This window comes from Neolamprologus brichardi, chromosome 1 (genome assembly GCF_056152115.1).
Source record: "Neolamprologus brichardi isolate AB-2024 chromosome 1, ASM5615211v1, whole genome shotgun sequence".
Taxonomy (NCBI): Eukaryota; Metazoa; Chordata; class Actinopteri; order Cichliformes; family Cichlidae; genus Neolamprologus; species Neolamprologus brichardi.
The window spans coordinates 2,562,119-2,584,423 of NC_142104.1; the positions used below are offsets into that span (position 1 = coordinate 2,562,119).

Sequence of the window (22,305 nt, forward strand, 5' to 3'; positions counted from 1 at the left end):
GTTGACTTTAATTGTTTGCTAATTGTAATTTCTGTTATTTTACAGAACCACACACATACACTTACATATACTCACACAAATTCACTCCTGGAGATGTTTTGGATTAAAGGGACCTAAACTATCATTGCTGTGGACCCTCTCTTTCATCATATAAGTCACCCGTGCCTTCTGACCGAGGATAGGAAAATCCTGCTGTAATTCGCCAGTTTATTAAGCACACACATGTCCAGTTCAAGTGGTCCTTCGAGCCGGAGTAATTACAGCTTTTCCTAACATGGCGACATCCCGATATGATGAAGAACAACAAGGTGCCCGGCACAGGAGACCACATAGGGTCCCAAGATATCTGGATGACTTCATCTGGACCTATCCCCCCCAGCCGACTAACCCAGTTCCACCGAATACTAACGCAACTACCCCAATACACCAAACAGCTGGCATCGACAGCTCACCAGAGATGGAGAGAATAAGGAGGATGGAGCAGTGTGTTATTCAGGTACAGGAGCAGATGAGGGAGATACAAAGCACTATACAAGTGTCTTTGAACCTTGGCCAAAGAACCCCCCAAGTACAGTTACAAACCCAGGTCCGGAGCCATAGTATGCCTTTACTAACTGTGGATAATAATCCTACACAAGATCCTCCTATGGGCGGACTAGGAAACATCCCTCCCATATCTCCAGTAATACCTGGCCCTCAGTTTCATACTGTACAGCAGACCTCCCCTTCCACAGCTCATCATGTTGATAACCCTCAACTATTACAGTCAACAGCTCCTACTCTCCCTGTTAACCAACCTATTCCTCAGCCCCCTCTATACGTCCACTCTTCTATGCCATCAGCTGCTCAGCCAACACCAGTGGTACCCCGGTCTGCATTTACAGCAACTGACCAGCCACATCCTCCCTGGTATCAACAAAGAGACCTGAATTGGCCATCATCAACCCCACAGAGGTCTGTGCCACACAGTGCTGCTCAGTTTAGTACCCCAGGCACTATGCAGTACCCTGTCACGCTGCCACCCGGCATGCCCTTTCCAGGTTATCCGCCTTGGACTTCAGGCCCACCTCTCAGTCAGCCATACGTTACACCAGTGCTGCCACCTGCTGTTAGCTCACAGTATACCTATCAGCATCCTGCCCCAGCTGCACCGCCACCTGTCAGTTCACAGCATGATGAAATTCAGAGCAGCCCACAACACTCCTCATCTCTGCTTTCCTCTCAGAGACCGAACTTGATGGAGATGGCTATTTCCTCTTCATATGGTATTCCTAAACCCAATCTGATCCGTTTCACCACAGGAAAAGAGAGTGATTTTCTGCTACTGAAGAAAGGTCTGGATGGAGTTTTGGGACCACACCCACATCTATCTGAGGATTACAAATTCCAAGTACTGCTGGATCATCTAAAGTTTCCTCCTGCATTTCAGCTTGCAAAGAGATATGTGCATGACCCTATGCCCTTCACTAAAGCAATGCAGGCTCTACAGCAGCGCTATGGACAACCACGCCAATTAGTCCAAGGTGAAATTAACAACATTTTGAGAGCTCCTACAGTGAAAGCTGGAGATGCACAGGGGTTTGAAGACTTTGCTCTATCAGTTAGTAGTCTGGTGGGACTACTAAACTCCATTGAAGGACCTGCTAAGAGCGAACTACAGTGTGGCTCCCATGTGGACAGGCTTTTGAGTAAACTCCCCTTCTCCTATCAAGACAGTTTTGCTGAATATTGTCTTGCAAAGGGCATCTTGCAGAGTGACTCAGCTAACACCTATACTCTCCCTGACTTTGCACAGTGGTTGGAGAGGAAGTCACAGGCCATACAGATATCACGAAGGGCTACAGAAAGCTACATATCTGATAAACCCCGCTCAGATCGTAGAGACAAGTCATCACGACCATTAAAGACATCCTCATCAGTCTACTATGGCACAGACAAGCCTACAACACTGACGGCAAATATCACTTCAGCCCCTACTGACAGTAAAGAACCTATGAAAGGGAAGAAAAGAGAGAAATTCAAACCCTACTGCCCCTTCTGTAGCAGTACAGAACATTACTTGAGTTCCTGTTCTGACTTCAGCAAGCTGAGTACCACACAGATTATTACGTGGATTAATGACAATAAGAGATGCTGGAGATGTGGTCGGAGTCACCAGCCTGACAGTTGCAATCTGAAGAAATGTTGTGCCACCTGTGGAGAACAACACCTGCAGATCCTTCATGAAGCTGCCTCCAGCTCAAACAAGAGTATCCTGACATTGAGTACAGCCTCCAGCATGGTGTATTTGGACCAAGTCACTCATTCAGGTAGAGTCATGCTTAAAGTGGTCCCAGTTACCCTCCACAATAATGGGCGATCTCTGTCCACCTACGCCATTCTTGACGATGGATCAGAGCGAACTATTGTTCTATCTGCAGCAGTTCATTACCTGCAACTAAATGTCACAGAGGAGTCCCTCAAACTACGAACCATCAGGCAGGAGGTGTCACAGTTACAAGGCGCATCTGTTTCTTTCGAACTAAGCGCACCCAGCTCTCCCCAAATCAAACATCACATCAGACGTGTTTTTACTGCTAAAGAACTTAATCTGGCAAAACAATCCTGTCCAGTGGACATACTCCGTCAGAGATATCCACATCTGGCTGACGTTCCTATCCAAGCATTTAAGGATGTGCAGCCTATGCTTCTTATAGGCTCAGATAATGTCCAGCTCATCACCCCTCTGTCACCTGTCAAAGTTGGTCCACTAGGCAGCCCTGTTGCTGTCAACACTAACCTCGGTTGGGCCATCCAGGGACCGGCTACCTTTCTACATCTACCTACTGAAGCTTCATGTCTGCACACATCCCTGTTACCAACTCCCTCTCAAGCGCTAAGACAGAACGTTGAGAAGCTGTGGCAGTTAGATGTGCTCCCCTTTCGATCAGAGAAAGAGGTAACTCGCTCTAAACAAGACAAAGAGGCACTGGAGTTACTGCAGAAAACCACAGAACGTGTACAGGTAGATGGGATAGCTCGTTATGCTACTCCTCTGCTCCGCCGCAGAGACTCCCCTAAACTACGAGCTGGTCATGAAGCAGTGATGGCTCTCCTTCGGTCCACAGAGAAGCGCCTGGTTAAAGATCCTGATCTAGCGGCTGTGTACAATGCCGAAATACACAAACTGGAGCAAGCAGGTTATGTAAGAAAACTCACTCCTGAAGAGGCAAACCGCACAGATGAATCCTGGTTCATTCCCCATCATATTGTGCATCATAACAATAAGCCCCGGATAGTTTTCAACTGTTCCTTCCAATACAGGCAAGACTGCCTTAACGACCAGCTGCTACCAGGTCCAACTCTCGGTCCATCCTTAATAGGTGTCCTGTTGAGATTTAGGGAGCACCCTGTTGCTGTGAGTGGGGATATACGAGGTATGTTCCATCAGGTGCGGCTTCTTCCACATGACCGGGCTCTGCTGAGATTCGTGTGGAGAGATATGGAAAGAGATCGGAGCCCGGACATTTATGAGTGGTGTGTCCTGCCCTTTGGAACCACATGCAGCCCCTGTTGTGCCACATATGCCCTTCAGCGCCACGTGCAGGATCATAAAGATGGAAATGAACAAGTACTAGACTCAGTGCTGCGCTCATTTTATGTCGATAACTGTTTGCAATCTCTGCCCTTTGCTTTGCAGGCACGACCACTTGTCGATAACATCAGAGAGTTGCTATCTACTGGTGGTTTCGAAATCCGACAGTGGGCTAGTAACTACTCAGAGGCCATTGCTCATCTCCCCACTGAAGCGAAGTCCCCTACCTGCGAGCTGTGGTTGACTGAACATCAACCAGATCCTCAAGAACCAACCTTAGGCTTGGCATGGCACTGCTCCACAGACCAGATCGCCTACAGATGTCGGCCTACAGTGGTTCCTCAGGAGTCAACCATGAGAAACATCTACAGCATCCTCGCCTCTCAATACGACCCACTGGGTTTCATCATCCCCTTCACGACCCGGGCCAAGGTTATTGTTCAACGTCTGTGGCAGAACGACAGGAACTGGGATGATCCCATCGAGGGCGAGTTACTCCAGCGGTGGCAAGAGTGGGTGAGTGAGCTACAGTATCTACCAGAAATCTGTCTGCCTAGATGCTACACAGCCCCAGCAACCCAAGAGGGAACTTTCCAGCTGCATGTTTTCTGTGATGCTTCAGAGAGTGCTTACGGAGCAGTGGCATATTTGAGATTTAAATCAGCAGAACATGAGGTCCACACTGCCTTTATCATGGCCAGATCACGTGTGGCCCCCCGCAAGAAACTGTCGATTCCCCGTTTGGAGTTGTGTGCTGTACTGGCTGGGGCACAACTGTCCAGACTCCTCCTCAGTGAGCTTACTCTGCCCATTAGTGAGACTACTTTATGGACCGATTCTACCACTGTGCTGAATTGGATTCAGTCTGAATCCTGCCAATATAAAGTGTTTGTAGGTACTCGTATTGCTGAAATACAGGAGCTGACTGAGGCCGCCAGCTGGAGGTATGTCCCCTCGGCTTTGAACCCAGCAGATGACATCACCCGGGGAAAACCACTACGTGAGCTGTCAAAACCTAGCCAGTGGATGGATGGGCCCCCCTTCCTGAAACAAGCATCCGAGCAGTGGCCAGCACGACCTACTGTGAGTACAGACACTGAAGATAATACTGAGTTAAAGAAATCAGCTTTCTGTGCCTATGTTACTACAGATTTGGCACAGTCTGATCCTGCATACAACACCTGGGCTGATTTGGTGCAGGCTACCTACCTGTCTTCTCACGGGGCGGCTGCCCCTCCTATGTCAGCAGCACAACGACTAGAGACAGAAGTTCAAATTCTCAAACAGGCACAACAAGATAGCTTCCCTGTTGAAGTACACACACTTACATCTGGGAAAGAGGTGCAGAAAGACAGCAGACTGATTAACCTTTCTCCAGAATATGACAGTCAGCTTGGCCTCATACGAGTAGGTGGACGTCTCCGGCGGGCAGAGCAGATGGATACTGACACTCTGCATCCTATCGTGTTGTCACCAGACCACCCTACTACTCAGCTCATCATCAAAGACTATGATACACGTCTCCTGCATCCTGGTCCAGAATGTGTCTTTGCCGAATTGAGACGCAGGTATTGGATTTTAAGAGGCAGACAGGCCATAAGGAAGCATCAGTATCGCTGTTTGGAGTGTAAGAAGTGGAGAGCCAATCCTGTTCCACCTAAGATGTCTGATCTTCCTGCTACCCGCTTGCGATTAAATCAGCCGCCATTCTGGTCCACAGGAATTGACTGTTTTGGCCCTTTCACTATAAAGATAGGCAGGAGACAAGAGAAACGGTGGGGCATTATATTCAAATGCCTTACGACCCGCTGCATTCACCTCGACCTTCTCACTGGTATGGACACTGACTCCTTTCTCATGGCTCTGCGCAGATTTATTGCTCGAAGAGGAAAACCCTTTGAAATACTGAGTGATCAGGGCACCAATTTCAGAGGAGGAGACAGAGAGCTGCAGGAGGCATTCAAAGCGATGGAGCCACGACTGCAGGAGAAGCTCAGTGAACAGAGCATCACTTTCCACTTCAACCCTCCGCATGCTCCACATTTTGGGGGAGCCTGGGAACGGGAGATCCGTTCAGTCAAATCTGCACTTCAAGTTGCTCTCAAAGGTCAAGCGGTGCCAGAGGATTTGTTGCTTACTGTTCTTAGTGAAGTAGAGGGTATACTTAATTCTAAGCCACTGGGATATGTTTCCTCGGATATTGCAGATGTTGATCCGATCACGCCAAATATGTTGCTCATGGGGCGGCGTGATGCTTCCCTTCCCCAGGCAGTTTATGGCACCAGAGAAAAACGTGGAAGGCGAAAATGGCGTCACAGCCAAGTCATGGCGGATCAGTTCTGGACTCAGTTCATTCAGCGCTACCTGCCTGGACTGCAGCCGCGCCAGAAGTGGAACCAGACTACTCCACCTTTGAAAGTGGGACAGACGGTCATGGTGGTGGACTATCAGCTCCCACGGGCTTCCTGGCCCGTAGGACAGGTAACACAGGTGTTTCCCAGCCCGGATGGACAGGTGCGAGTAGCTGAAGTCGCTATTGGGGAACATAAATACCAACGGCCTGTGTCAAAACTTATCACTTTACCTGAACTGTCAGCTGAATGTCCTTAGTTATAGTCACATGGGTTTTTAATGTTTACTAATGTGCTATACACATTAGGGGGCGGCTGTATAAAACCCCTGTGATTTGTGTATATAGACTGTTCCACAGACCCCCTCTAATCACTGCTAAGATGGTACATTCCTCCCATCCCTTGTTTTGTGTTTGCGCTGGTTCGCTGTGATAGCGCTGGTGGAGCTGGGCTGTTGTACTGAACATGTGTCGTGCGTGTGCGTGAATGATAAGTAAGTGCCATATTTGTTTGTTCTATGGTTGTAACTTATCATATACTTGTCTATGTACATTGTGTGATGCTTTTATAGAGTTTTCCAGCAGTTTGTGTAGCCACCAGTCACTGTATGTTCACGTTGATTCGACCAAAATGGCGCTACCCTTGTGAACTGAGCTGCCCAAAGTAAAGATGGAGTCTATCCCTGTGCAGCAGCCCATTTGTGTCCACCAGGGGGTGGGGTTTAGTCATTTTCGAATTAGATTTCTGTTCAACCCTTTCTGTATTATTTAGATCAGTTTGGTTGACTTTAATTGTTTGCTAATTGTAATTTCTGTTATTTTACAGAACCACACACATACACTTACATATACTCACACAAATTCACTCCTGGAGATGTTTTGGATTAAAGGGACCTAAACTATCATTGCTGTGGACCCTCTCTTTCATCATATAAGTCACCCGTGCCTTCTGACCGAGGATAGGAAAATCCTGCTGTAATTCGCCAGTTTATTAAGCACACACATGTCCAGTTCAAACTTTCTGAATCCTTTATCATCTGCAACTGAAAATAGTTGCAGATGATAGTACCTTTCTAATGTGACGTGGTTGTCCCTGGCACTTTCTCTCTCTCTCCCTCCCGCTCTGTTCCTGTGCTACTGAGTGTAACTACCGCCCCTCCCCCCTCTTCCCAGCGTAAAGCACAAGGCTCGCGTGCTGAGTGAAGTGGAAAAAAGTGCGAGAGAGAGGCTGAGAGAAAGAAAAAAAAAACCCCACGGCTCGCGATAAGGAGCCGGCTCCCGTCGTTCACGTCAAAGAACCGGCTCAAAGAGCCATTTCGTTCGCGACCGACCCATCACTAACCAGTGTGTGACTTATTTAAAACATTTTGATTCATAATCAGAACCTTTTTTGTCACAGCAGAGACAAGAAGCAACTGTTAAAAATGTTCCTAATGTGACATTTTAAGAGGAGGGAAAATTCCCCTCATACTGGCTTCACATCACTGGCTCCCTGTTAAATCCAGAGCTGAATTCAAAAGGCTTCTCACATAAAAAGGGCCATAATAAAACAGCCCCATCTTATCTGAGAGGCCTCACAGTATCATATCAGATAGATGGAGCACTTTGCTCTCAAAGTGTTCTCCATGTGATCCTTTACTCTCTCTGTGTTACTGCTCTTTGTCTGCTGTGTTACACCCTGCGATTACTGTTGCTGTTGTTTGGCCATTTACATGATTCTGTTCTTGTTGTACAGTAGCTGCTTAATAAAGTGTGTAAATTAACTCTGCTCTTCTTTAGATGATTTTTTTGAGTGTTTTTTTTTTTTAATTTCATCTAAAAACTACAAATGACCAGCTAAAATTTTGGCCCAGCAGCACACGCAGCCATACAAACTATTCATTTTGAGCTGCTGCTATGAAATTAGAGCCAAATGGAAAAGCCTGCTGCAGCGTTTTTTACACTCTGATTTTCTGTTTGTATTTGGATTCAGCCAGTATCCAGTATTTTTATCATTTATTTCCAACAAACAATTGAATCCTTTAGTTTCCAACACATCACCCAGTTTGCATCAGTATTGATCTCCAGTATGATTTTCTCCACGCGAGAGCCATTATGTTTTCAGTGTGTTCCTCTGATTTTTTTGAGTAGTATATATTGAGGATTGCCTGATATTGTGTGCAGGTGGGGAACATGACAGCTAAACTTTAGCAAACCAGGTGAAAAATAATTAAGACAATCACAAAGCAGGAAGTAAAACTAACGTGAGACATGAAAGGAAACAACATTCAAAGTAAAACAGGAAAAAAACCTATACCATAAAAAACTAATGAAATCTTTTTCATTTCCTACAAAACAAGAAGTCAAGTTTTCAAAAATGTGTTCATCAGCACACCGATACCGACTCTTACTTTGGACAGAGATGCCACAACTGGTAGCGACTGAATCCTCTGAGACATCTTGACCCAAAGCACAGCAGGACAACTGCTCCTCTTCCTCCACACCAACATCACTGTTCTCTCTGAGGACACAAAGGGAAAATTATTATTACCAGTACAACTGTCAAAGTGACCAAAGTGACTCACACGCAGGTGAATTGTTCAGTGCATTCATCTGTAGTGAATAGTGAAGCACAGTTCAAAAAGACAACAGGACGAGTTGATGCCTTAGTTAAAGGTACAGCTGCACAAACTAAGTTCAAACCTGATCCTTTTCTATGCAGAGCTCTTCTCTAAGGTCAAATGTGTTTTTCTCAAGGTTTCCCACCCAATGACTGCTTTCAGTTTGTCACGTTAGGTGCAGTGTGGAAGATTATTCCATGATCAATGGTCTTTCATCAATGATTATTGATCAATGGTCATGACAATTTGCATATTAATGATCAAGGAACTGACGTCACAGCCAGTGGGCTGGTTTCAGTCATTGTGCAAATGTACTGTTTATAAGACTGGAAACCTGCAGTCAGCTGTGTGTGACCACCCAACAATTTATCGTTGATGGAGCTGAGTCATCTTGTGCCAGAACAAGGAAGGGAAAATGCAGCTTTTTTCCTTCTGCTGTCTTTCTCGAACTGAGCAAAACTATGATGTGGGAGAAGTGGAACTGCTAGCTGGCCTTGGAAGGATGGTGTTATTAACGGGAGGGAGCACAACACCTGCTCATTGTTCATCGTTTGACTGACCACAAGCATCTTGCATATCTCACAGCAGCCACTCAAGACAAGCCAGGTGGGCCCTCTTCTTTGCTTGGTTCAACTGTGTTATGATCTATAGACCCGGCAACCCAAAACGTGAAACCCAACACTTTGTCCCGTCAATTCTCAACTTCTGATGCCACGGCAGAGGAGACCATTATTTTCCCGCCCTCCTGCATTGTTTGTTTGCTGTACTAAGAGATTGAGTCATTTTCTGCAATGCATAGCGGGACACATGTCCCAGATGTTGAACTTCACATCATATCATGCTTTGTAGATACTTGTAAATCTCTATAATATTAAAGCTTGGCATTCTACACTAAAAAGCTATGAAACCCTGAAAAAGAACCAGCTGTTTTTCTGTATTCTTTAAATTAAAATATTGACCATTATTAGCTGCAAAGGCCTTCGATAATGGATTTGCACAGGGCAGATGTATTCAGGTGAAAATGTATGACTATATTATGCTAAGCTTTTGAGGATCTTAATGTCTTTTTCCTTTTTGGCAGTTTTGTTCGCTGACTGTGGCAGATCAATACTGAACTATAGATTAAAAGTCTTCATGTAACAGGAAAGTTTTTCAGCTGCATTATTCACTTGGAAACTCAATCTCTGATTTTCAAAATCCATTTGTTCCATTCCAATCATATTACCTTTATTATGATAAAGGCTTCGGCATGTTCACCTACCAGTTTGAGTTCTACCCAAACAACCACTTCCAGAGAATGATTGATCCAAATTCATACCCTCTGCAGTATAACGTAGGAGAGAAGGTTTACATGGAGATAGATGCCTCCTCTACAGTCAACAACACAAAGTTTTTTGTGGAGTCCTGCAGAGCTTCGCCATATGACAACCCCAACTACCACCCGACCTACTCCATCGTCGAAAATGGGTAGGCATGAGGACAGGTGGTGCATCAGTGAAGGTTCTCCTGTTTATCTGTTTGTACTTGAAGCAGTTACCTGAGTGCCTTTTAGAATAAAAACTTCTCTCATCTTTAAGAATTTCAGGTGTTATACAGAAGTGGAAGTCCGTAGAATAAGGCTCTTTAAAGGTTTTTAAGGCATCAGGCTATTACTTGAATATTTGTGAATGGCGCTGTATGATGGTTAAACAAGGATTTATGATGAAATTGTAAGTTGTAGTCTCTTTCTTTGCATTGTCCTGTGATCAGGTGCCCAGTGCACTCCACTGTTATGACCCATGCACCAGACAACAAGAGACAGTTTCGGTTCTGCGTCGAGGCCTTCAAGTTCATTGGTTTGCACGATCAGGTAAAGAATGAGTTTAGACCAGACCTCTAAATACGTTTTACATTGTTGTGCTTGAGCGGCACCATCGACTGGAACCAAATTCCTTGTATGTGTTTGCGCATATACTTGGCCAAAAAAGGGGGTTCTGATTCTGATGAATTCTACACCCAAAACTCAAGCCATATCTTTTTAATCTGATTAACTTTATTGCATACTCGCACATCTCGTGCACACATTGCTTGAAATTTGCTAAAAGTTACCTAATTTTTAAAAAAGTGTATTATGCAAAGAAAACATTGAAAATGTGTCCATCATGGGGGGTGTTTTTGCAGGAAAAATGCCTGCTTTTATTTAAATGCTATAGTTTGTCATTTGTTGTTTGCTCATGTGGTCAAAGGGCAGATGATGTTTGCTATCAGTCACTAGAATCTTCCTTCAGTATGTTTCAGTGAAACTTTCATGATGATTACCTGATGGGTTTCAGCCAAAATTGTTCTTAAGATCAAGATTGTATTTGTTGTTTTACAGATAATACCAGCAACAGACTGAGAGGGCAGCTATTATGCTTATAATTTAATGCTTAAAATTGTCATTTCATTGGCTGGGAATACATCCTCACATTAGGTTTGACAGCATTTCCAGTTTTGGCTGAAGCATGAACTGAGGCTGCAGTTTGGGGAAGACCTCAGAGGAGGCTGGCTCCCGGGCCGGGCAGATCTCCATCAACAGCTTGTAGCGCTGCGGGAAGCTAAATAAATAATCTCCATTTAAATCTGTGATGTCCACTTAATGTAAATTCAGTTTTTCCATCAGAATGTTTTACGTGCAGCACTTGGATACTGAGAGATTTGAGGTTGAGTGACACGCACAGCCAATCACTTGCATTCAGGTATACATCAGCTGTTCAGTATGTGAAGCAGGAAACTCCAACACCAGGTGCTCACAGGGATGCATCAACTCCACGTCAAACGCTCACCACCACTCCCACTGCTGAAAGAGAGGGGCTGTCATGCAGACTGCACAGCACTTTTCCAGGGTCCCCTGTGCTTGAAGAGGTCAGCAGACATCAGCAGGAGTGCAGGTATGGAAACAGAGTCGGCTGCTTTGTTTTAGTCACTGTAACTTTGGATAACGCTGAATTAAAACGGATCTTCTCTTGTTTCCAGGGAACGCCATGAACCTGAACCTGGTCTTCATCGCTGGATGTCTTCTTGCTGCCGTCGCTATGATCTGTGGCGTGCTTACGTTCAGCGCCGAAACATCAATGGTCAGATACCGAGCTTTGTCCTCAACTGAAAGTTAAAACCCTTCGTGTGCTCCAGAGGATGAGATGAAATTGTTTAGATCAGCCTGCAGTCTGAGTCTGAGTGTTCATGTATCTCCTCATGTGTGAATTAACTGATGAAAAGCAATTATTTTCTATCAGTTATTATTAGAATATTACACAGCTTTGGGTGCATAAGTTTGTTTTTTAAATCTATAGATTTACAGAATAATTTGAAATGAATAAATCCTGATTATTGATCCTGATCAAAGATTTATAGAATAATGAAACTTTTATTACTGTTTTTGTCCATGTTTACTTTCAGCTGTCGACTGTGTAGCTCAAAGTCTCAACTGACATTTACACAACATATACTTCATTCCACAGTTTCACAAACTGTGAAACAAGCTAACAAAAAGCTTGTTTGTGCTGCTTCTTCCTGCAGGTCTCTCTTGGAAATGAGGATATTTTTCCTTCTGATTAAATAAAGATGAAAAAAAAAAACTGCTTCTGTCTGAGATTCCAGTAATTGTGACACATACTTCCATTTGTAACACATTTCTTACCAATCTGTAATCTTGGATTAATGTTTGTAATATTATATCAATGTCAAGCTTAAACGACGTCACACACAGAAGTCTCTGAAATCATCAGAATATGTAGCAAAAGTTCTAAAAGATCACATTTCTCTTTGTGTCAATATCAATAAACTTCTTACAATGTAACTGGTAACGATGTTACCACAGCAACCCAAATCAGCTGTTCCTTTCCTTCTCCATAGTAATCGTGGTTACACGTCTTTTCTGTCCAATGTGGCCTTTTTGGTCTCGAGTGTAACCTCAGGTTGCATCGTTTGTTTCCATTCATCGATTGCAGTGACAGTGACATGTTTACTTACTTTAAGAGAGAGTTCTTCACTTAAACACAAAACGTCAGTTTTTGTGTGATTGAAGGTTTCCCAGCAGGTCAGTAAATACAGAACACTTGGTTATAAAGATTTTATGTTATTACCTAAAACTACACAGCAGGTGAAACAATCAGCTGACTGACGGTCCTCACAGAGGACAGACCTCCAACTGATTCACCACATCTGATGGGAGCGGATGCTCTTCAGTCTGGAAGAGAAAACACAAACACACACAGACAGTGAAGAAGACGGATCAAGGTGCTTTGCATACGACACTAAATTCAGTTTTTAAAAATAAAAGCATCTGTTTACTAAACGTAAACACAACACTCCCCAGACACCAGATTATTACCCCTCTAATACAGCGGTCCCCAACCCCCGGGTCTCGGACCGGTACCGGTCCGTGAGTCGTTTGGTACCGGGCCGCGAGAGTTGAGGCTCAGGTGTGAAATGTTTGGTTTTCAGGGTTTTTATTTCAGCGTTATTTTGTTATCGTTTTTATCGTTTACTCGGTTTTCCTGGGTCTTTTCACGAGTGTTAGGAATAAATTTTCTTTTTTTCGGTACCGGTACTAGTTTTATTTTGTTGTATTTATCCGCGACACCTTAAAGGCCGGTCTGTGAAAATATTGTCGGGCATAAACTGGTCCGTGGCGCAAAAAAGGTTGGAGACCGCTGCTCTAAGAGATCTGATAAATAAAAATGATCAGATCAGAAACAGAAGAGCAGATAAAAACAAACTATGTTCTTAATTGAACGCAGTGAGTTTCTGGATTATGGATTTAAAACGTTTTGGTGGAAACAAAAAAAGAGAGAAAAAAACTCTAAATATTGTTAATAATTGTTTTGCACACACAGCTTCTGACTAACATCAGCACTTTATAACAAACTAATTTCCAAGTGTCTCCTATTCCATCAGGGTCATCTTTCGATGCTCTGACAGGTGACCTCTGACCTTTTTAGCAGCTCGTCTGTCGACACCGGTCCGTCTTCACCTTCCTGCTCGCCGGCTCCTCCTCCTCGCTCTTCTTCGGCTGCTTCTTTGTGCTTGTGCTTCTTGTGTTTCTTCTTCTGTAAAGAAAAAAGAAGTCACAGCTTCAGCGTGAGGAAGGAGTCATTTTATCTGATCTGATCCTTACTCTTCGTTTTCTACCTTCTTTTCCTTCTTGTGTTTGTAATGCTTCTTTTTCTTGTGTTTCTTCTCTTTGCTCTTCTTGCCCGTTTTAACCTCCTTGATTGGAGGGCGCATGGAGGCGGCGCCTCCTCTGACTAAACACAGGAACAACAGGCAGGTTATTAATCCTCCAGCAACGCTTTTACGAAGCAGGATGCACTTAATGAAGTAGAAGCAGAAGAGGAGCAGTGAAAGCGTCGATGAACAGATGCTCTAGTTCTACATGTGGATCGATTCACATGAATGTAACCCAGCTGAGCTGATCACAGAGAGATTGCTGCATCTATAAAAACAATGTCCACGCAAGGGAAACCACGTGACTGGGTCACGGTGAATAAACTTGAGTTGTCTGTTGTTGATCTGGTGGGTGACACTCACTCAGAGCAGCCGAGGGAGGCGGCAGCTTCGGCCCAAACTCCTCCTCTTCCTGTTCGGAGGCCTGAGTGGAAACTGCTGCTTTTGAAGGAGCCGAGAGGAAAAGAGTTGACAGAGTTACGCTCGACAGGGACGTGAGATTAGAAGAAAGGTTACGGTGATTCAGCAAACTCAGAGTACCTGCTCGGTAACTGGAGGAGGTGGTGGCTGAGGAGGAGGTGGTGGCTGAGGAGGAGGTGGTGGCTGAGGAGGAGGTGGTGGTGGCTGAGGAGGAGGTGGTGGTGGCTGAGGAGGAGGAGGGGATGCTGAAGAGGTTCAGTGACTCCGAGTCCACTTTTCCTTCATCCTCCTTTGTCACCTTTTCTTCCTCCTCATCGCTGCTCCCCCCCTCTGATGAAGAGGAGGACTTCTCATCGGAGGAGCTGGCAAAGATGGCCTTAAACAGACATGCAGGTCTTCCAGGAGACTAAACGCTGTTTGCTTTCCAAATTTCCATAAAATGATTTTTAACATTTCTCTGGTGAATTATCAGAAAACAGATTAAACATCCAGGGTACCAATGATATTGTAAGATCCAGACCTACATTAAAACAGAGAAACCCCCTGTGAACAAGCACTTTGGTACGGAGCCCCGCAGGGGACATGGGAGAAAAAAAATTAAGACGGAAATTTGCGAGATCTCGCAAAACAAACTCGGGATCGCGCAAAAGTTTTAGCCGCATTCTTCCCGTTAGCTCGAAGCTAACGGGAGGTCGAGACCTACTACAGCCGGGAGGAACACCGCTTTCCCGGCACATCGTGGCTCGACCTCCTGGTCGGCTTCGAGCCAGCGTCCGAAGAATGTGGCTAAAACTTTTGCGAGATCTCACAAAAGTTTTGCGAGATCTCGCAAAAGTTTTGCGAGATCTCGCAAAAGTTTTGCGAGATCCCGAGTTTGTTATGCGAGATCTCGCAAAAGTCCGTCTTAATTATTTTTTCTCCCATGTCCCCTGCGGGGCTCCGTACTTTGGTGACAGTGGGAAGGAAAACCTAAATTTTCGCAGGAAGAAACCTCCAGCAGACCCAGGCTCAGAGATGGTGAGCACGGTGAGGGTGAGAGGAGAAAGACAGGACAAAAAAAGAAAGAAAGAAAAGCTCGAGGAGCAAAAACTTCCTAAAAACTTCTGGCCGGGACTGTGAGTGAAAATACTTGTGAACCTTGGAGGAAGCAGCCACCAACTTCCTGTCAGCACTCACTGACACATCTGTCACCCAATCACTGTGGCCCTGATGGGGGGAAAAGCAAAATCAGGAGTTAAGTGTCTAAAAGAACACGACCAGAAACATCAGGATGTCTTCACACAGCCGAGTTTAATCACCTTCAGCACGAGAGTCTGAGAGAGAGACGACAAATCCCAGAGAGCAACAGTCCCGTCGTAGGAGGCGGACACCAGGAGGTTCGCTGAGGAAACACAACAGGAAGTGATTTTAGGCAAACATTATGAGGAAGAACTGAGCATGTTCCAGTACCTGCAGAAAAACACATCAGCTCAGTGAGCAGTGCTTGCTTTCTAAACAGTAAACAGCACGACGGACTCTAAGGTGCTGACATTTCTTACAAATCTTAAGCCGTGCAACCACCAGAGGTCTAAACCACCTGACCTCTGATCCTTTAGATCTGCTTCTTAACGAGGGCAGAAAACATACTTACAGCACACGACACGATGAGCTTTGTTCATTTTCATTCGTAAAAATTAGCTAAATCCTAATGCATAAATAATTAAATAGTTAAAAATACACATTAAAAGAACTCTTTTGTCCATACGTGGATTTAGCAAGTGTTCATCGATCAAACGCCGCCTCTTGCTCGTAGTTCAGCACAAATGTTACTGGAGAATCTGAGGACGTCAGCTGAGGACACCTGCTTGCTCAGAGGTCTCACCGTCAGCAGCGGCGAGGCAGCAGGCACTCACGCTGCCTTCGTGGCCTCCCTGCAGCGGCGTCCCGCCGTGAGATCGGAACCCCCCCGCCTGCAGGTCCCACAGCTTCAGCGTCTTGTCCCACGACGCCGTGCACAGGAAGTGCCCGTTGCTGGTGAAGCAGCAGGCTGAGACGACGTTTCCATGGTTACTGATTGCGAGAATGTAAACAAGAACAAGTGCACAGGGGGGCTCTGAGGGTCTGAAAATTGTCATCAAACTTTTGTGAATCTGATAAATATCTGAGACTTCAGAGTGTCTCACGCTGAAGACAAAAGCCACACAGCGTGAGAGGAGCTCAGAGCGTTTACAGGTCTCTGAAATGCTTCACCTGTCGATGGACACGGTGGTTTTCTGCGCCCGCAGGTCCCACAGTTTGATGCTGCGGTCTGCAGAGACGGTAGCCACTCGCTGGCTCTGAGGGTCGAACCGACATCGAGTGACGCAGGAGCGGTGAAGATCTGATCGGCAAAGCAAACACACGCTCGCTGACGCTCACAGGAGTATTATTGCCGACCGGGCAACACGCGACCTGTCCTACCGCTGACGTGGTGCAGCATCTGTCCGCTGGCGGCGTCGCAGATGGAAACGCCATTCTGAGGATTTACAGCGCAAACGACCAGCCGGCCGTCAGACGAGGAGCTGCAGGAGGTCAGCAGGCCGAGCTGCCTCGATTTCCACTGCGACAAAGATCATAAAAATGAGTCAAACTCAGAAAAGCAAAAAGACCAAATTTATTCCATGTGTGTGAAAGAGCAGAAACGTGTGTGCGCAGAGAAATGTGTGCAGCGAATCACAGGAAGGTTGCTGGTTTGAAACTCCAGGAGCGTGACAGCAGACGTTACCAGAGTGAGTCCGGTCTCGAGGTCCCAGGCCACCATCTTCTTATCCCAGGACACTGTGACCATCCTGACACACAGAGCAAACGTTTCATTCACAGGTGCACTCGGGTTACTGCATGGACGTTTCTGCATTGTTGTTTTTTGTGAACTTTATGTTTTTTTCATCAGTGTGAGAGATTACATGAAGCCTTACGGGTCCATTGACGATGAATAAGTCATCGATTAATTCACAAAGATGTTTTTTCCTCAAAGAAATGAAGAAAAACTTCATCTATCATCAGATAAAGGTGCAAAAATTGCTACTTTTTGTTTTACAAATCTCAGAAAGTCAACTTTTACAAGTCTACTTGACTTTACAGTCTTGGTAACAGCGAATCTTCACCAGCTGGTGGAGCTTACAGTTCCAGTGACAGTGACGGGGAGCTCACGGGAACTCATTTTTCCAAATATTCAGACATTGCAGTAATCGAGAGCCTGCTTCCCTATTTCACATGTTCTGGGCATGTCCAAAACTGGGCAGCTTTTGGAAAAGCATATTTGAAACCATGTCCAACATATTTGGTGTTCCAATTGCACCCTGCCCGTTTATAGCTATTTTTGGGGTGACGCCTTGTGATGCCAGTCTTTCCAAATCACACTCTGATCTTCTGGCCTTTTGCACTCTTTTGGCCCGTAGAATGATATTATTGAAATGGAAAGAGCCACTTCCACCTGTATATGGGCGATGGGTTAAGGATGTCATGTACTATACTCAGCTGCAAAACATCCGCTACACTGTAAAAGGTTCGGTTCAGAGGTTTTATGAAACATGGCAACCTTTTCCTACTTACTTTGGAAGATTAAGTCCCGATACTATCGCTTAATGCGCGTGTGAGTGGGGTTTTTTTTTTGTTGTTGTTTTTTTCCCTTGCTATTGTTCATTTATTTTATTATTTACTTTGTATCTGTAATTTTCTTTTCTTTTATCTCTTCTTTCCTCTCTGGCTGGGTTTTAGTTACACTGTTCTGGATGGGTGGGTGGGGGGTGGGGGCACGACTGTTTGTTAATATTGCTGTAATTGTTGTTGGAAGCAATTCTTTGATCAATAAAAAGACCTTGATATAAAAAAAAAAAAAGACATTGCAGTAATCGACTACAAGGCCAGCTGCACAAATAACTGAAAAAATGTTTTAATGTTGACCTGTACACCGCCAAATTCTAACGCTACTTAATGTAAATGTTGGCAGAAGTTCATCTCACCCTTTCTTCTTTCTGCTTCACTTGAAAAGACCCGACAGCTCAGCTTTGACCAAGACAAAAGGAATACAGGTGGAAAGATTTTGGCTTCCAGGTCATAATGTTTGCAAAATTCAAAAGAGAAATCCTCTGCTCTCAGCTGCAGGATCATAACCTAGCTGAATTTAAAGCTAACGTGGAACCCACCTGTTGCTGTTTGGGATCAGAGCACACTCAGTGATGGCTTTACTGTGAACTCCATCAAACGTCCTCAGAGGCTGACAGCTCCCCACATCCTACACAGGTCAGAGGTCAACCAGGAAGAGTGAATATGGAACAACCTTCTGATGATTTATTCCTAAACTTTCTGTGGAATGAATTCATCGGAAAACTGATCTACAGAGAGGCTGTTCAGTCAAACACAGATTCTGAGATTCTACAGACTGATGTGGACACACAAAAAAACACAGAGGTTCTCTCAGGGTTTGCAGAAGAGCATCTCTCAGCACACAACCTTGAAGAAGATGGGTTAAAACAGCAGAAGACCACACGGGGAGCCACGCCTCTCCTCTAAGAACAAGAAGCTGAAGCTACAGTTTACACATGCTCACCAAAATAAGACAATAAAAAAACTGGAACTGTCTGATCTTCTGTATTTCTTGTTGGGACTTTGAGACGGTGGGACTGATCCATCCTGCCTTGTGTCCTGATTTCAGGCTGCTGGTAGTTTAAGAGTGTAGAGTTATGTTCACTTTGGTGTCAACTTAGCATCATTTAAACATCATTTAAACTCCACAGCATACCCGAGTGTTGTTGCTGACTATTTCCATGCCTATTTGACCACAGTGTACCATCTTCTGATGGCTCCTTCCAGCCACAAAGCTCAAATCGTCTCACACTGGTTTCTTGAACATGACGATGAGTTAACTGTAGTCCAATGGCCTCCACAGAACTTTGGGGATGTGGTGCAACAGGAGATTCAAAGTGCCAAGTATCTCCTGGTCGCAGCAGATGGCCCCGCCCCTCCCTGAGCCTGGTTCTGTCAGAGGTTTCTTCCTGTTAAAAGGAAGTTTTTCTTTCCCACTGTCACCAAAGTGCTTGCTCATAGGGGGTCATATGATTGTTGGCTTTTTCTCTGCATCTATTACTGTAGGATCTACCTTACAATATAAAGCGCTTTGAGGCAACTGTTGTTGTGATTTGGCGCTGTGTAAATAAAACTGAATTGAACTGACATTAGAAACTCGAGTGTAGACCAACCCTAAAATCAAAACAGGCACATAAACTTATAAAAACTGCCGACCATGACAGCAGCTTACCCAGAGGACAGCGGTGCAGTCTGAGGAGCAGCTCAGGATGCAGCGATTGTCGCAGCAGACTCGAGCTGTGGTCACAGCATCGCTGTGAGCTTGCAACACCTTCACTGGGATCTGCAGACACAGGTTATACAGCAAACTAGCAGAGGACCATTGAGGAAAAAGATAGAAGACTGACATCTACTGTACAAAGAACATCCATGCAGTGGTTGCCCAGTATAATTATGGACCAGCTTCGGACAGCAATATATTTTGGGCTACTGGAGCTCAAATTCTAAGCTTTGGTTTTAAATGAATGCTTGTTTTGCAATAGCTGAATGAACAGGAGAAAGTGGGATCTTACCGCACATAGAACCCAGACAGAGAAATAGCAGTAAGATTTGGTGCTGCAGATAAAAATATAGAGTTGATGATGTGCATTTCCCTACTTTAAAATGAGGGCGGAACGGCTCAAAGCCAGTTTGCATGTTTGGCCCTCCCCTCTGACTCACTCAATGACCCGTGGCTGCCCTATCACCTAAAAGCCATTTAGGTTGGGGTTTCTGTGTCTTACTGTCCCGTGAAGGTCTTTCTTATGTCCCCAGATGATTTTTAAGGGAAACTTTCCCAACCAGCTTAGAGGCATCAATGTCAAACATGAAATAAAGGCAGGCTAGTGCAAGATAAGCCATTTTACCTGGTTTTGCAATACACATGCAACTCTGCCAATCAGAGTCACTTTTACAAATAGTTTTCAGACTCATCTTACAACATTAATCTGCACATAACAGTAACAGCACAGATTTTTAAACATTATTTACAGACCCTTTATTATGACGCTCACGCTGGTGAATCCTAATTTTGAAACGTTCATTTGGTTGATCCAGTGGCGCCTTGAGGTTGTTCACTAATCTGCCCATGTTTCTATTAGCTCTCCTTATGTTTTGTAAATGAAATCTTAAGCTCGATAAAAACGTCAATACATCAAAGATAAAAGTAGCGACCTCGGTATTGCACTGTACTTAGATTCTAGGAATTCTAATAGTGCTTTACTATTACCTGAACTTTATAATAACTGTTACAGAATTACTGGAAGTTACAGAATAAATATGCCTGCTCCATCTCAGTCAGACTGTCGGGATCAGACGCTCTAAAATAACTTTGCTCTCGTGAAGTGCTTCAGACCAAGAGAAGACAAACCTCACATGCAAGTGAACGCATCACGCTAACGTTAGCCACCGAGCTAACGTTAGCTCCGAAACACGTTTCGGTTTACCTGAGACTCCGAGCTCCACGCTTCTCTCTCCTCTTCTCCGCCTTCCGAAGGCTCCTCCGCTGACAAAGGGTCGATGTTCCTTGACGCCATTTTTCGGTACAAATAAAACTTGTCGTTTAGCCAAACGCCACATTAGCTAATGACAGTTACCGTGGCAACAGCCTCACAAGCGAAATTTGGTGCATTCGGGGGCGGTGGGAGATAAGATAATTAGTTGATAATTAGATTTTTGATGGAAACGGAAACAAGCAAAATACGCACTTACTTTGACAGTTAATGATAATTATACTACTGTTTAACACTGCGTGTTTCAGTTTGAGTTAATCTAATTATGGTTCTGTGAAATAACACTCAATGATTTTCAGAGTTCAGTCAGACTGATCTCAGTTATGTCCATGATCACCTCTGTATGAAAGCTTTAGTCATATTTAAGGGCAATATCACCAAAATACAGTAAAAGATCTCCTCCTTGAATGTTTCAGATAAAATGGACGAAAATATATGCAGTAAATATTCTTTTATTGGAGAGAAAACTGTGCAGTATAATTTACTTGAGATGTTGAAGATATGAGAGCATTAAACAGGCTGATGTTTGGGTAAGAGGCTCTGACAGGAGAGAGATGATACAGAAACATGACATCCTTATAAAATACTGACACACTTTATGAACGGTCAACTTTTCACAGCTCTTTGAACTTCATATTTAAATGAGCTGCATACTTTTCCCACTGAAACCAGCACAATCCCTCTGTGATGAAAACAATATTTGAACTAAATATACTGTGGATAAATCAAAGCATTATCAAAGTTGTCCGTGGTTCCCTTATTTTTCCTTCTTTCCCTGTCAGATCCTGTCCTGCAGGATAAACATGACTGAGTGGTTCCCTGTATGCAGCTGTTACAGTTTGTGTTGGAGATACTTCTGCAAATACAGGAAGCAAATATCTAAAAACTGTTTTTTACCAGTCCGTCAACTACAGAGAGCTGTCTGTTGTCCCCCTGTTCTCCTCTATATCTCTCAGCTGATGCTGGCTCCTTTTTCTCCTCCTCTTCCTCACACACTGTCCTGGTGTCTCATCAGGGGTGGAGAGCCTCTGTCACGTCTCCTCTCACCTTCTCAATTCTGACTCTGGACACTTGCAGAAGGAAATCAACCATGGCAGTTAGCAACTAAAGCAGCACAACTAAAACAGGACACAGGATCCCGCAGAACATTGGTCTTTATAACAAAGGTGACAACTCAGGTTGTTTGATATAAGCCTGACAAAAACAGCAGAGAAACAGGAGGAGGACTTCTCCATCTACTGTCTGTCTCATTATTAGTGGTTTATACAGGATGAGAGCTCTTTTAAGGACAAACTTCAGCACAGCATGGTTGAGTCTGTGTCCTCACCACAGTTCGCGGGCCACATATTTGGTGAACCGTCTCATACATGCCAACCCTCCCGATTTTTCCGGGAGAATCCCGAATTTCAGTGCCCCTCCTGAGAATCTCCCAGAGCCACCATTCTCACGAATTTCTCCCGATTTTCAACCCGGACAACAAAATTAAAAAAACATATCGCAGAATTCATAGCGCGGCCCAGCCAATTCCAGTTTCCAAAAATGGCGGCAGCTTCTAGTTTTAATATTACTCTTATTTCTCTT

The 22,305-nt window shown here is 44.6% G+C and overlaps 1 protein-coding gene across 1 annotated transcript; it reads right to left on the reverse strand.

The window, feature by feature from the left end:
* Positions 1–12,051: 12,051 nt before the first annotated feature.
* Positions 12,052–20,815, reverse strand: LOC148106245 (uncharacterized). Its single transcript, XM_087843178.1, has 14 exons — positions 20,659–20,815; positions 19,407–19,517; positions 18,295–18,383; positions 16,875–16,938; positions 16,571–16,709; positions 16,361–16,490; positions 15,993–16,180; positions 15,430–15,512; positions 15,269–15,337; positions 14,252–14,507; positions 14,075–14,152; positions 13,676–13,791; positions 13,478–13,593; positions 12,052–12,731 (listed from the first exon to the last, which is right to left on the reverse strand). The coding sequence occupies exons 1-14, from the start codon at positions 20,746–20,748 to the stop codon at positions 12,698–12,700; spliced, it is 1,563 nt and encodes a 520-aa protein (XP_087699304.1). The 5' UTR covers positions 20,749–20,815; the 3' UTR covers positions 12,052–12,697.
* Between the last annotated feature and the right edge of the window lie 1,490 nt (positions 20,816–22,305).